This window comes from Schistocerca piceifrons, chromosome 1, assembly GCF_021461385.2.
Source record: "Schistocerca piceifrons isolate TAMUIC-IGC-003096 chromosome 1, iqSchPice1.1, whole genome shotgun sequence".
Classification (NCBI taxonomy): domain Eukaryota; kingdom Metazoa; phylum Arthropoda; class Insecta; order Orthoptera; family Acrididae; genus Schistocerca; species Schistocerca piceifrons.
Window position 1 is genome coordinate 277,727,043 of NC_060138.1, and position 17,018 is coordinate 277,744,060.

The 17,018-nt window shown below is 39.4% G+C and overlaps 1 protein-coding gene across 1 annotated transcript in view; it reads right to left on the reverse strand.

Annotated features, from left to right (window-relative positions):
* LOC124770931 (F-box only protein 9) overlaps window positions 1–17,018 on the reverse strand; it is an 82,805-nt gene that overhangs the window by 26,283 nt on the left and 39,504 nt on the right. The window contains exons 4-6 of the mRNA XM_047249256.1: window positions 6,015–6,180; window positions 2,444–2,556; window positions 1,347–1,510 (exon numbers count right to left, since the gene is read on the reverse strand). Of these exons, the coding sequence (XP_047105212.1) occupies window positions 1,347–1,510; window positions 2,444–2,556; window positions 6,015–6,180 (443 nt within the window). The remainder of the gene's footprint in view (window positions 1–1,346; window positions 1,511–2,443; window positions 2,557–6,014; window positions 6,181–17,018) is intronic.

Genomic DNA, 17,018 nt, shown 5'->3' on the forward strand with positions numbered 1-17,018 from the left:
AAACAGTCAGTAACAAAACAACAAAAAGGGGCTCCATAAACTGGTAATTGAAGGGCAAGCTGAAATTTCAAAACCACAGGACAACAAGGTGCTGAAGCCATAAATGTGGATGATGGAACAATGGAAGACTGTCACTTGGATGGATGAGTCTTTATTTCACACTATTTCCAACTTTTGGCCGAGTTTGCGTCCCAAGAGTGAAGCGGCAGGGATTCGGTAATGATCTAGGCAGCCTTATCACAGTATCCCATGGGCTCCATGGTTCCTCTGCAATGTTGCATTATTGCCCCTGATTATGTGATGAATTTGGCTGATTAAGTCCAATCTAAAGTTACTGTTTTGCTTATATCTACAAAAATGGTGCCATTGTAACCCACCTGTTCTAAAGAATCTGCACGCAATTCTTATTTCCTTTCACTTTAGTGGATGGTTACCTTCCAGGAAGATAGAAATACATGATTACCACCTCATTTCAGTGTACAGCTGGTACAGCCTAAATTCTTCATTTGTAACATTAAATACTGCTCTTACCTTACAGATGCAAAATTAATGTTTTTAGTATCTGATGGCCGAATTCAATGTAGAAAGTTTTTGTAGAGAGGTTAATAAGTGTGATATCCAGGTGTTTTAACCACAGTTCATCATGCAGGATTTTACAAACTTTTGCTGATCCAATCCCAAAAACAGCACTCAGTTTCTTGACAGGTGCAAAGGAAATCCTCTTCAATCATAGCCCTAACTCATAACTAGTTTTTTTCAGTAGTGGATGTCACCAGAAGCCATGACAAAATTTAGTTTCAAGACAGTTTCTCTCATGGTTGAACTCCTTAAATCAGCTGAGGATTGTTGCAATGGAAACTGAAGAAATGCTAAAAACCTGCTACAGATTTTACAAACAGTGACTTGCAGTCAATCATATTTTAAAATCACAAAAAAAGTCATCATCCAAAAACACTCTCGTTTCAACTCCATTGCTGCCTCAGTACAACAGACAAGTATAGGAAAACAAATAAAGTACTAGAGTCCACACAGCAGGTTGAGCAAGAGGAATCTTAAACAACTTAGTAACAACATGACTGAAGTGGCATGTGAAAATTCGTACCAAGGTCAGGAATCTGTACAAGACCAGTTAAGCCTCTGAAATTGTGTCATTTCATTTGAATTACTAACAGCAGATGCCACTGTTTACTGTCTTTCTTGGTTTTTAAACAACCAGCAGCAACAGATAAGAGTTTTAAAACTTTCAATATGACTCTGCACACTGACTTGTTTCTAAATATTGTAATGTAACTCCATCTTATTATTTTTAGTAGTCAAATATGACCTAGTCTACTCTAGTTTCTCACCTGGTACATGCTAGCCTCCAAATCTTTGGATCCCGACAACACAGGTAGAAGCCACGGCAAACACGTGAGCACATTTCCAGTGATCGAATGTCTAACTCTGAGGACACCACCCACCGCATTATATACAGCATTATCTCCAATGGCAGTGCTGATATGTGTGTTGTCTGTCAACATCAACAATCATCAGTGCTGGGATATACAACATGGGTAATAGATACAAATAAGCTCACACATATTGAAACCTGTGATTTAACTTTCTTTCCATGTAAACACTTTATGTACTCTAGCATATTTCTTTATAGTTTGATAGCAGTGAATTTAAAGTTTTGATCAAGCGTTTAAATTTCTAAGCCTACTGATATTTTACTTTCAGATTCGTGCTGTTGCCCCTCTAGATTAAGAGTATCATTGATAAGGAGGTTATTTAGTATGTTCTGGGCCAACCACCAATACAAGCAAAAAAATTGAAATTGATTTAGTCTGCAATACATGTCACTTCCAAACACTTTTCTAGTAACACATATCAGATGGCAGAATAGTTAATCTCTTGAAAAGAATTTGCAACTTCCTTTAATGGAAGGCAACTTAAGATTGCTTCTGATAGGCTCATCAACTACAAAGAGATGTTATGTTTAACCTTTTCAGTAGTATGGAATAATGCTTTGCATCACTGGATGATGCTGTCATCTATACATACTATACTGTTGAAATTACATAATTTCTGAAAGTATTAAGTGGGTTGAGGGGTTCATAAAATTTACAGGCTACAATAATAATGTAAGTAAGTTTATTGGTATAAAAATAAAATGCTGTATGACTATTCCATAAGAAAAATACTTTCTGTAAATGCATTTAGCTTTGTCTGGAAAATAATTGGGTTACTAGATTCACACAGATATTATTTACATTTCTAATAAGTCTTCTCTCAAATAAGATTTGTAAACAACATAACACTTGTGCAAAGGTTGAACAGAAATAGCAAAGACTACGTTCTTTCAATTGCGTATCATTCAACTGCAGATCATAGAATTACGTAAGTAAGTTATGAAGTGCAATAATTGCACAGTAATGTTCTACGTCTGTATGGACATACATACCTTCTGTGGGTACTCTGGTAAACAAATACAGTGAGTTTTGTTAAACACCTTCTGGGCTCGATCCAACACATCAACCTCATCCATTGAGTCACTAGAATCTTCTTCATTTCCATCTGTAATTATTAAATAAATATCTGGTAAAACTGAAGAATAGAATTTAAATATGCAGGTGCATTTATACATAGCAAACAACATCACTAAAAGTGCTTTTCAAGCAATATAATATTTTTCAATATCTAATGATAATGTGTTGATGTCACAAACCATCACTGTAAAGCATTCACAGATTACATAATATGAGGTTACAAAAATCACTACAGTGCAGACAGCAAGAGAGTTTGCACAAGTGAAGCAGGATTGGCACATATGCATCTCACATCGGCCACAAACCAACACGTAACATAATTTTGTTAATGTTTCTATGGCAACGTCTCAGTGTTGTCGCAGCTCTAGGCAACTAGGGCTTTCAGCCAGGGCTGCGGCAGCCTTTCGCTCTCGGTGGTTTAAAGCTGGCAATAATGTACCAAGCTGTCAGAGAGCTTCTTTCAGTGAGCGGCATATAGTATAAGACTTATATGGTGACTTCAATGGTAACTTTATGAGTTTTTCTGCAAATAAGGAAGAAGAGCACCCCCCTTATTCATTCAATTTACTGTCAATAAGTGATACTAGAAATAGCAATACAGATAAATGGCAACACAACAATAAACAATACGTTCCCTGAGGGCTGATTAATCAATGAGTTTAATTTGGACATTGTTTCTAAAGGATTATCAAACTATGAGACACTTTTTTACTGCTGGAATGTATCAAGAAGGAAATAATGAGTAGACAGATATCTAAGAAATTTAGTCACCAAGACGCTTGTAGTATAATTATTTATTCCACTATTTAACAACCATCATCGGTAAGAAATGCCAAACTGACTGGAAATATAGGTATCTGTAAGGGTGGTAGGGGCATGGTGGGGGCGGGGGATGAGGGGATTGGAGACAGGGGGGGGGGGGGGGGACACTTGCTCCTTATGGATTCTGCGTACACATTTTTTATTCGTAACAGAATACTCTTGAATTTCCAGCATTAACTGTCTATGATGCTACTAAACTATAGATTAACACTGCCTTTCACAATGGAAAATACTGTGACTAGCCCAGCCCACCTTTGTTGGGATAAGTGACACTTGTGACCGGAGAGGACTAGGTGGTGGTGGGAGGATGTGTGGGACAGTTCATGCATGTAGGTCTATTACAGGTATATGAGCCATGAGGCAAGGGGTTGGGAGCAGGGGTTGAGCAGGGATGGACAAAGGTATTGTGTAGGTTCAGTGGGCAGCGGAATACCACTGTTGGAGGGGTGGGAAGGATAGTGGGCAGGACAGTCCTCACTTAAGGGTACAAGGACAGGTGAGTAGCAACTACCATTTTCATAATATTGTCATATAACTTCTTTATATACCTTAGTTATAATTTTATATCCTTTTATATATGTTCCATGCTGCTAGCACAACAGCTTGACACAGACATGCGATTCAGTTACCATAAATTGTCAATCTGTATTTACAATAATTAATAAAATATGTACATTTTTGGACATATCATGGCATTACCCTTCTATGAAGAACACACAGATATCCGATAAATCAATACCAAGTAAGTTTTTGTAATATATTTCTTACAACTCCTGTAAATGCAAAGGTCTAAAGATTTATTGTATCCTGAATTTTGCAAGCTTCTGAAGATGTCAAATTAATTTCTCGAAACTGGTAAAGTGAAATAAAAATATCTAAGAACTGACGACTGAAATTTATTTTGAAGTATATACTACACTCACTGAATATTACAGCCATGGATAAAATAATAACTGGATAACTATCAGTCATTTGAGGTACACAAAGTTTTGTGTAGTTCTCAACAGATTTAGTTATTTGAGGCAAGACAGATTTTCAAACTTATTTCATAAGTTACATAAAAAATTGCAATTTCAGAATTTTGCCCCTCTTGGAAAAATTTCTACATATGCCCATGCTTAACACAATCACACAGGTTTTAAGTACATTTTGTATAACTACATTTTACTAAGATAAATAAAGCACAATCACACCAGTTACAACCAACCAGTGTGGATAAAATGAGGCATCAGAATCTATGAGGGTAAGTCAATTATTACTCGCAAAGTAGTTATAAAATTTTATTGTAATCAAATAGGAAACTTACAAGAACGTTATTTTTCGACATATTCTCCTCGCGTTTCAACGCACTTGGTCCATCATTGTACAAGCTTCCTGATGCCCTCATAAAAGAAGGTTCTCATAAAATAAGGTTCTTGGTTGAATTGTGAGCCACGAATGCACCACTTCTTTCACTGCTTTGTCCGAGGAAAATCAACGGCCCCTTAATGCCCAAACAAGTGATTGTCAGAAGAGGACAAGATCGAGACTATATGGAGGATGATCCAGCAATGCGGGTAGCAGTATGCGAACGGGCATTATCGTGCAACAACACACCACCTTCTGACAGCAATCCTCGGCATTTGCTTCGAATTGCAGGCTTTAGCCTGGCAGCAAGCATCTCACTGTACTGTATACTGTTTATTGTTGTGCCACTTTCCCCATAAAGTTCCAGTGCTGGACCTCGTGCATCCCAAAAAACCATAAGCATCAGTTTTCTTGCGGACAGTTGGGTCTTGAACTTTTTCTTGCATGGCGAATTTGGATGTTTCCAGTCCATACTCTGCCATTTACTCTCTGGCTCGTAATGATGGATCCATGTTTCGTCATCAGTAATGAACCTGTCTAAGAAGTTATCCCCTTCGTTACCACAGCGATCCAAATGTTTTTTGCAGATGTCCAAATGTGTTTGTTGATGCAACTGTGTGAGCTGTTTTGGGACCCACCTTGCACAAACTTTATGAAACACAAGTCTGCTGTGGATGTTTTCGCAGGCAGAAAAACGTGACTAATTTGCAGACAATGTGCACTTCGTCAATAGTTAATCATCTGCCTAACAGAATCATTTCATGTGAATGGTCAATGGTTTCTTCATTTGTGACAGTAAACAGTCGTCCGGCTACTTCATCGTGCATAACACTTGTGCGACCGTTTCGTATCTTTCAATCCATTCGTAGACACTCCGTTGTGGCAAAACACTGTTCTCATACTGTACTGAAAGTCTTTGATGACTTTTGGCCCCTGATATGCCTTCCAACCACAGAAAATGGACCACTGAACACTGCTCTTCTTTGATGCAAATAGACAACGGAGCATTGCAGCGAAAACAAAACCAAGCCAGCAGCTTCAGAATTGCGAAGATATAACAACAGATAAACAAAGCATGAGTCACCAACGAAAAATGACAGTACTACCAAAATATAACTAAATTGCGGACAATAATTGATTTACCCTCCTAGTATAAAGGAGGGTATTAGTTGTGTCAATGTGTCATCTGATTTGATTAGTCCCTCATTTTGCCATGATTTTTCACACTGTATAAGTACAATATCAAGGATTTGTCCTTTTAGTAACAAAGAAAGAAAACCAAAATAAAAAAGTAACAAAAACTAAAAATTAATATACTTGTATCATCTTCCTCATCCTCTTCTTTCTGGTTCTGCATCTTCGATGAATACAGACGAAATTCAATATCTGGCACTAATTGAACAGCTCTTCGGTAAAACCTAATAGCATCATATAATTTGCCGTCCTGTTCATGCTCCATCCCTTTCAGAAAGAAGTTCTTAGCCTGAAAGGGAAGAATGGAATTTGATTTCATTTACTTGAAATAGAAAGAGTATTAACATATGCATATGAGCAATAAAATGCATATTCAACAAGCAATCGGAGTAAAAGTGGCAGTAAAAAGCAATGGTTAAAATTGTAAGTCTCAAAGCTCCCCTCATTATATTAGGAGAAAAAAACTGCTGTCACTGCTGTTGTTACTGCACTGGGACACTCAATCAAACGGTTTTCATCACTTAGAAGAGAAGTGACCACAAAAGATTAGAAAAAACACATGTATAGAAACGAAAGGAAAGATCTTTCAGAAATCTGGGAGACAGCAGGTTTGTTTACACAAGGGAAAAGTTTCAGGATATGCTTATCTGTCCATAGCATAAGCTACAAAAGATGGAATACATATCATTGAAAGGGCTATAGTTGAAATTTTAAGAATGTCTGCTACAAGAAGAGTCAACGTATTATTTCCTCCCACATATATCCCTTGAAATAATTACAACAAAAATAAGAGCACAAAGGTTTCTTGGGCACCATGCTCAAATAAATGGAAATGGAGGGGTGAAATAGGGACTTGAAGGGAAGTGGAGGGGAGGGGGTTGCTACGATAGCGGTGTGCGCTGTGCACCCTCTACTACATCTTCTAAGGTGGGTTGTAGTGCAACTTACTGTAGGGTGGTTATATTGCATGAGAAGACAGTAGCAATGAAATGTAATGGTAGAGACTCTAATTTTGTAATTTATTGGAAGAAAAACAAGCTAATTAAAGGAGAATGAGAAATAGGGAAGAATCCAGTTAGAGTACATTGTATAGAACAAGAAAAAATGCAGGCGAGAAAAAATGAATGAAAAAGAGGCACAGGGGTCCTAATATGGAAAAGGAAAGATGGAAGCACAATCCAAATATAAATGAGAGAAAAAGATTATCAAATAAGAAGAAGGAGTGAAAGATTAAAGTTTTTGCTTTTAGGAATTTGTTAACAGGACACATTCTATAAAAGGATACTGTTCACTGTCAGTGAAGGCCATCTGTATATCAGTTTACATCACTTACTGTTGATCAAATTCATTTTGTCTGTTTGAATGCTCCCTCCACATTTAATATATTGTCCGCCCCCGGTAGCTGAGAGGTCAGCACGACAAAATGTCAATCCTAAGGGCCCAGGTTCGATTCCTGGCTGGGCCGGAGATTTTCTCCGCTCAGGGACTGGGTGTTGTGTTGTCCTAATTATCATCATTTCATCCCCATCGACGCGCAAGTCACCCAAGTGGTGTCAAATCGAAAGACTTGCGCCAGGCGAACGGTCTACCCGATGTGAGGCCCTAGTCACACGACATTTATTATTTAATCTATTTCCTGAAATGTTTCATCATTTCTCCAGTTACATTTTATCTTATGCTTTTGTTCGTGGTTCTTTCAATTCAGCAATGTCATCTGATATGATGTATTTTATGTTGTTTCATTCTGTGGAAGTTTCTATTGCTAAGTATCAACCAACCATCAATCAACTTCTGAAGGCTATACCTTTATTGTCACATCCATTCTCCTTTACTGTGTGCTGCCTTCTGTTGTTATTGTTGTAGTCTTTAGTCAAAAGACTGGTTTGATGCAGCTCTCCCAGCTACTCTATTCTGTGCAAGCCTCTTCATCTCTAAATAACAACAGCTAGCTACATCTTTCTGGATCAGATTACTTCATTAATCTCTTGGTCTCCCTCTACAATTTTTACCCCCCACACTTCCCTCCAATACTAATGTCTCAAAATGTACCCTATCAACAACCCCTTCTTTTAGTCACGTTGTACCACAAATTTCTTGCCTCGTTAATTCTTTTCAGTACACCCTCATTAGTTATGTGATTTACTTACATAATCTTCAGCATTTTTCTGTAGCATCACATTTCAAAAGCTTCTATTCTCTTCTTGTCTAATCTGTTTATCGTCCATGTTTCGCTTCCATACATGGCTACGCTCCAGACAAGTACCTTCAGAAAAGACTTCTTAATACTTACACCTGTATTCAGTGTTAATAAATTTCTCTTCATCAGAAATACTTTCCTTACCATTGCCAGTCTGCATTTCATATCCTCTCTACTTCAGCCATCATCAGTTATTTTATGAACCTCATCTACTACTTTGAGTGTTTCGTTTCCTAGTCTAATTCCCTCAGCAGTGCCTGATTTACTTCGACAACATTCCATTACCCTTGTTATATTTTTGTTGATGTTCATCTCATATCCTCCTTCCAAGCCACTGTCCATTCCATTCAACCACTCTTCTAAGTCCTTTGCCGTCTCCAACATAATTACAATGTCACTGCCAAACCTTTAAGTTTTTCAATTCTTCTTTGGTTTCCTTTACCGCATACTCAATGTACATATTGAATAATATCAGAGATACAGTACAACCCTGCCTCATTTCAATTACCGCTTCCCTTTCATGCCCCTTGACTCTTGTAAATGCTGTCTAGTTTCTGTACAAGTTGTGAATAGAGTTTTCCTCTCTGTAATTTATCCCTGCTACCTACAGACTCTCAAAGAGAGTATTCCAGTCAACATTGTCAAAAGTTTTCTATAAGTCTATAAATACTATAAACATATGTTTGCCTTTCCTTAATCTATGTTCTAAGAGGAGTCATAGGGTTAGCATTGCCTCGCGTGTTCCGACATTTCTGCAGAATCCAAACTGATCTTCACTGATATTGGCTTCTACCAGTTGTTTCATTATTCCATAAACAGTTTGTGTTAGTATTTTGCAACCATGAATCATTAAACTGACAGTTTGGAAATATTTACATTTCTCAGCACTTGCTTCCTTTGGAATTGGGGCTATTAGATTCTTCTTGAAGTCTGAGGGTATTTAACCTACCTCACACATCCTGCACACCAGATGGAATAGTTTTGTCATGGCTGTCTCTCCCACGGCAAGCAGCAGTTCTGACAGAATATCATCTACTCCAGGGGCCTTGTTTTGACTTAGGTCTTTCAGTGCTCTGTCAAATTCTTCTTATTGTATCATATCTCCCATCTCATCTTCATCTACACCTTCATCCTTTTCATTCAAGTGCAACTCCCTTGTGTAGAGCCTCTATACAGTGTATCTCATTTTAATCTATACCTCTGGAGCAGCACAATTCTGTGAAAAAAGTCTCTAGTAAAAGTCTTAAGGTTTGAAGGGGGTCATGGAGTGGTTACCTCAAAATGACCTTGAACCCTGTTTTCAAGGTCAAACCAAGATCAAGGTCATTTTTGCAAATGGTAACCCATATTTTTTATTCCATATTCGTATTCTATGGGAAAAAATATGCATTGTTTGTAGGGAACATTTTTTTTTTTTTTTTTAACCCAATGGTTTGTCACCAGGGGACACTTCATTGTAACTTTGCCAGGTTACCAGTATCTCGAGAACAAAGAGAGACTGGGAAAAATGTTCAATGAAAATCTTGTATGATTTCTGAACTCTATCCACTGGTGAAATTTTTGTGAACTTGAAATGGTCTTGAAATTATTCAGTAGGATTAACCTGAAAGCAAATACTATCGGCATTAGCGGAACCTTATGCATACCACTTTGAGGGTACTGAATCAGCAGCTTGTGCTGGCATAACCAGAGAAGAGAAGGGTGGAGCTTTGAGGCTAACTAATAAGTGTCATTGTTGAGGAATTTGAAATCATGACTGGTGGTTCAGAGAAATTTTACCTTTGGAGACTGAAAATTTCTCGGCTGTGCTCACTTAGTATGATTCTTGACTGGTGCGACTCTCAAAAATTATTCTTATGGGCTCAGAAAAAATGTGTGTTAAGGGATTTAGAAAAATTCCACCTCCTTGATTTCTGATAAATTTCACCTCATGGGACTCAGAACAATTTCGTCTCGTGAAGCTCTAATGAATTCCAGCAAAACAAAATTTTTCCAAATCCATACAAGCAAAATTATTCTCAACACAAATGTTTGTCGCCCATAAGATAAAAATTTATCTGAGTCACTTTGTCTCGTATTTGACTTTCTCAGATCCGTCTTTCGTTTCTGCCTTGAAAAGGATGAATTACTATGGAGTATTTCATTACTTTATTATTTATGTCAATATCGAGATATGTAAAAGGGCTCTCTAGAAAGACACACATCTGTTACACACCTCAGTAATTTTCTGAAAGAGTGCACCTGAATACTGTATGTTTTGGCTTCACATTGTGGCATAAAAAACAGCAAGCATGTGCAAACAAATGGGTGGCGTACACTGTAATAAGTCAGTTGTCCTTCAACAGCATGCTGGATGTTTCGCTTAAGGAAAAACCTAAGAAAATCAATAATAGTAAAAGTGATTAGTACAATTTATTTTTCAGCTCTAATCTGTCCAAAATGGCTGATTACACACTGTTAGAAATAGTGAGAATGATAAAAACTGTTAACGAGTGTCGCGATAATTATGCAGCTGCGCAAAGATTGTATGCAAAAAGCTATCACGATGCCCATCACACCACAAAGGTTACAATTAGGTCTCTGGTAAGACAAGCTGAAAGAGGGACCTCGAAAAGGCAGAGACGTAAGACGGGCCTGAGAGAGGTGACTGTGCTGGGAGTTCGTGCTATCATCACTGAAGATCCACACCTTTCGACTGATCAGATTCAGCGAATGCATGGTGTGCCTCGATCAACAGTATCTGGTGTTTTAAGAACTTTTAAGTCCTACCCGTATCATTTATATATCACCCAAGCAAATCAGCCTGGGGATCCTGAGAGATGTCCAGCGTTTTGTCGATGTGCTGATACGCTAATACATTGTGATACCTTTTTCTTCGCATGCACTCTCTTTACAGACAAGGTGAATTTTGACAACATGGTAGGAGTCAATCTATGTAAAGCACACTGTTGGGCAGAAGCAAACCCTCGCATGCAAAGAGATAGCCAAACACAGATACAGTAGTCAATCAATGTCTGGATGGGGATAGTTGGAGATTACAAAATTGGTCCTGTTTTTTATGGTGAGATGCTGAATGACTTGCACTATCTTCATATTCTCCAGAATCTGGAGCTTCCTTTACTATAAAATATCCCCCTAGACACATGAGGACATCTGTGGTTTCAACGTGACAGTGCCCCTGCACATCAGGACTTGCCTGTCAGAAGGTACCTTAATGCAAGTTACCTGAATCGATGGATTGGTATTGGTAGTGCAATTTGTGAATTCCCGCCAAGATCGCCAGACTTACCACATTGGACTTCTTATGGGGAGCTGTGAAGCAGAAGGTGTACTCCACTCCCCCGACGACACCAGAAGATATGAGAGAAAGAATTGTGGTGGCATTCCTGGCAATCACCCATCAGACATTGAATGATGTCGAGACCAGTTTCCAAGAGAGAGTGCAAATGTGCATTAGGAAAAATGGGCAGTTGATCATCTGATATCCTAAATTTCCAGTGAGAACCATGTTAATCAGTCCTTTCCAGGGCAAATGTTGTGTGAAGTTCGCTGGGCAACCTCCATGTGGTGCACATTGGGTTCCACAAATGACGACAGTATTTGCTTTCAGGTTAATCCCTACTGAAGAATTCAAAGGCCATTTCAAGTTCACAAAAATTTCAGCAGTGGACTGAATTAAGAAACAAGATTTTCATCAAAAGTTTTTCCTGATCTCACTTTGTTCTCAAGATACTGGTAACCTGGTGAAGTTACAATGAAGTGCCCCCTGGCGACAAACCATTGGGTTTTGAAAAAAATGTTCCCTACAAACAATGCAAATTTTTTCCCGTAGAATACAAATACACAATTAAAAAATAGGGGTTAAAATTTGCTAAAATGAACTTGACTTTGGTTTGACCTTGAAAACAGGGTTCAACGTCATTTCAAGGTAACCAATCCATGACCCCCTTCAAAACTTACAACTTTTACTAGAGACTTTTTTTCTGCAGAATTGTGCTGCTCCAGGGATATTGGTCAGTATAAATTAAAATGGGACATTCTGTATACTCCTTCCACCTTTCTGCTTCCCCTTCTTTGCTTAGTATCCGTCTGAGCTCTTGATATTCCTACAGTTGCTTCTCTTTTTCGCAAATGTCTCTTTAATTTTCCTGTAGTTGATAACTATCTTTCACTAGGGGAAATATGCTCTAAATCCTAACATTTGTCCTCTACCCATCCCTGCTTAGCAATTTTGCACTTCCTGTCAATCTCATTTTTAGACATTTGTATTCTCTTCCACTTGCATCAATTGCTGCATTTTTCTATTTTCTCCTTTAATCTATTAAATACAATAACTCGTATGATATTGACAGATTTCTACTAGGCCTTGACTTTTTGATAATCTGATACTCTGCTGCCTTCACTATTTCATCTCTCAAGGCTACCCATTTGTCTTTTACTATATGCCCTTCCCCTGTTCTAGTCAACCATTGCCTAATGCTCCCTCTTAATCTCTCAATAATCTCTCATTCTTTCAACTTATGCAGGTCCCACCTCCTTCATTTCCTACCGTTTCCCAATTCCTTCTGTTTTAATCTACAGTTCATAACCAATAAAGTGTGGTCAAAGACCACATACACTCCTGGAAATGGAAAAAAGAACACATTGACACCGGTGTGTCAGACCCACCATACTTGCTCCGGACACTGCGAGAGGGCTGTACAAGCAATGATTACACGCACGGCACAGCGGACACACCAGGAACCGCGGTGTTGGCCGTCGAATGGCGCTAGCTGCGCAGCATTTGTGCACCGCCGCCGTCAGTGTCAGCCAGTTTGCCGTGGCATACGGAGCTCCATCGCAGTCTTTAACACTGGTAGCATGCCGCGACAGCGTGGACGTGAACCGTATGTGCAGTTGACGGACTTTGAGCGAGGGCGTATAGTGGGCATGCGGGAGGCCGGGTGGACGTACCGCCGAATTGCTCAACACGTGGGGCGTGAGGTCTCCACAGTACATCGATGTTGTCGCCAGTGGTCGGCGGAATGTGCACGTGCCCGTCGACCTGGGACCGGACCGCAGCGACGCACGCCAAGACCGTAGGATCCTACGCAGTGCTGTAGGGGACCGCACCGCCACTTCCCAGCAAATTAGGGACACTGTTGCTCCTGGGGTATCGGCGAGGACCATTCGCAACCGTCTCCATGAAGCTGGGCTACAGTCCCGCACACCGTTGGGCCGTCTTCCGCTCACGCCCCAACATCGTGCAGCCCGCCTCCAGTGGTGTCGCGACAGGCGTGAATGGAGGGACAAATGGAGACGTGTCGTCTTCAGCGATGAGAGTCGCTTCTGCCTTGGTGCCAATGATGGTCGTATGCGTGTTTGGCGCCGTGCAGGTGAGCGCCACAATCAGGACTGCATACGACCGAGGCACACAGGGCCAACACCCGGCATCATGGTGTGGGGAGCGATCTCCTACACTGGCCGTACACCACTGGTGATCGTCGAGGGGACACTGAATAGTGCACGGTACATCCAAACCGTCATCGAACCCATCGTTCTACCATTCCTAGACCAGCAAGGGAACTTGCTGTTCCAACAGGACAATGCACGTCCGCATGTATCCCGTGCCACCCAACGTGCTCTAGAAGGTGTAAGTCAACTACCCTGGCCAGCAAGATCTCCGGATCTGTCCCCCATTGAGCACGTTTGGGACTGGATGAAGCGTCGTCTCACGCGGTCTGCACGTCCAGCACGAACGCTGGTCCAACTGAGGCGCCAGGTGGAAATGGCATGGCAAGGCGTTCCACAGGACTACATCCAGCATCTCTACAATCGTCTCCATGGGAGAATAGCAGCCTGCATTGCTGCGAAAGGTGGATATACACTGTACTAGTGCCGACATTGTGCATGCTCTGTTGCCTGTGTCTATGTGCCTGTGGTTCTGTCAGTGTGATCATGTGATGTATCTGACCCCAGGAATGTGTCAATAAAGTTTCCCCTTCCTGGGACAATGAATTCACGGTGTTCTTATTTCAATTTCCAGGAGTGTATATTCTTAAACAATGATTAAATTATGCTCTGTGCAAAGTTCTACCAGATAGCTTCTTCTTTCTTTCCTTTCCCCCAGTCCATATTCACCTACTACTTTCCCTTCTCTTCCTTTTCCTGCTATCAAATTCTAGTCCCCAATCACAATTAAATTTTCATCTCCCTTAACTATCTGAATAATTTCTTTTATTTCATCATACATTTCTTCAATCTCTTCATCATCTACAGGGTAGTTGGAATATAAAGCTGTACTACTGTGGTGGACATGGGCTCAGTATCTACTTGGCTACAATACTGCATTCACAATATTGTTCATAGTAGCTAACTCACATTCCTAACTCCTTATTCATTATTAAACACACTACTGCATTACCCCAATTTGACTTTGTATTTATAGCCACATATTCACCTTACTACAAGTCTTGTTCCTCCTGCCAAAGAAACTGACTAATTCCAATTATATCTCACTTCAACCATCCCACTTTCCTATTAAAATTTCCCAAGATACCTACCAAATTAAGGGATCTAACATTCCATGCTCTGATCTGTAGAACACCCATTTTGTTTCTCCTGATGATGACATCCTCCTCAGTAGTCCCCACCCAATTATCCAAATGGGGACTATTTTACCTCCAGAATATTTTACCCAAGAGAATCCCATCATCATTTAACCAAACAGTAGAACTACAAGTCCTTCGGAAAAATTATAGCTGTAGTTTCCTCTTACTTTCAACTATTCAGATTACCAGCACAGCATGGCCATTTTGCTTCAGTCAATCACCTAGACTGTTGCCCCTGTAACTACTGAATAGGTTTTGCCTCTGTTCAAGAATCACATGTTTGTCTGGCATCTCCACAGATACACCTCTGCTGGGGTTGTACCTATGGTACAGCTATCTGTATTGCTGAGACATGCAAACTGTCTCATCAATGGCAAGGTACATGGATCATGGGGGCCTTGTCTTCTGTATTTCTTGATAATTTTTTACATTTTGTTACCTCCAATACATAATCATTTATGTTCTATCTTGGCTCCTACTTGCTTTTCCTTCCCATCATTTCTCCTTTCTACATATTTGTTAAAAACTTACTGTGTATGAATAAATATCAAATTCTTTTTTTCCTGCTTTGAATAGTTACTATGAAATTTCTTTGCTCACTGTTCCCCCCTTCAAAACCCTTCATTAAGCCAAATCATCATCACTTCTCAGCACTTTCTGTCATAAACAGTGTCCAGCTTTCATGGACATACAGGATCCCACGAAGATGAACATATTTGACACACACGTGTTTCTTTTCTATACTAATCAATTTCTTGAGAAATAGTTATCTTCTTCCACTGTAAGCATGTTTTGCTGTTCCAATTTTTTTATGATTCTCCAGCAGCACATTTTCTTCAGTAATTAATTACATCTTTTTTCCATTATAGTCTTTCAATTTTGATGTCAAATGTTCTCATCTTTGATTTTAAACTACCACAATTTTTTCCTGCTACTACTACCACTACCACTACTACTACTTACTATTACTATTTATTACCTCCCCCTCTGGAGGTCATGTTTTACCTGTCACAAGCCAGGATAAAGGAAAAGTGATGGAAGCAATTACTTCCATAAAATATCCAGGAGTATGCGTATAGAGCAATCTGAAATGGAGCAACCACTAAAAACTAATCAAGATTAAGGTAGGTGCCCGACTGAGATTCACTGGAAGCATCCTCAGCAAATGTACTCCATTAATAAAGGCAGTAGCTTACAAAAAACCCATTCAATCAATATTTAAATGTTGCTTATCAGTAAGGGAGGGCGGTAGAGGAAGTACAGACGATCCGAAGAAGATTACACAGTTTTGTTACAGGTTCGTTTAGTATGCACAAAAGCATCACAAAATAATAAATAAACTCCAGTGGCAGACACCATTAGACAGGTGTTCTGCATCACAGTGTGGTCTATTATTAAAAGTTCCAAGAGAATTCATTCCTAGAATAAACAACAAATATATTCATTCCTCCTACATATATCTTGCAAAAAGCCCATGAAGATGAAACCAGAGAGGTTAGAGCCCACATAGAGATTTAGATGTAGACAAACAACTCATCATTTGGCTCCCATCCTTTGCCCCTTTACCCTCATACATTTTAACCGTGTCAGTTTTCACTACTAACTGCAATCTGCAGAGTGTACAAATCTTACACTTGGGTGTCTCCCTCAGTCTGACACCCCGAATGGTGGCTAGTGTCACTTGGGACTTAAGCTGATCATGCCCATATACTTGAGCAATATTCTGGGATGGGTCACACAACTGTTTTGTAAGTAATTTTCTTTGTAGACTAACTGTGTTTTCATAATAACCTACCAGTGAACCATAGTTTGCTATATGCTTTACCTATAACTGAAACTATGCGATCTGTTTCATATCCCTACAGATCTACTTGTGGAAGAGCAACCACCAACTACCTGGATGGAAACAGAAAATGTTCTGAAACAAATGAAAAGAGATGACGTGCTACCTGCAGATATAAGACTTAATAGAATACAACAGTTGCTCTGAATCCTGGAAGCAGTATAGAGAAAATAATGACTGGAATAAGGGAATTATAACACAGACATTTAAAAAAAAGAGTAGGAAAATGTATTCCAATCACAGAAGAATAAAGAGGTTGAATGTTATCCTACAACTTCAATTTGAAGAAGATAGCATGAATTTAAGACTAACAGAGGAACTACTGATATTTTACGGGACTGCAAGGGAGAACGTACTGCCCCAACTCTTAAATTACAAAAATCTGGATTCTGTATGATGACTGTGAGACATAACCCCTCTTTTAATTGAGAACAATATTATCAGGCTTATTCTCATATAGGGGAGAGGTGTTGATAATACCAGAAATAATTAATAGC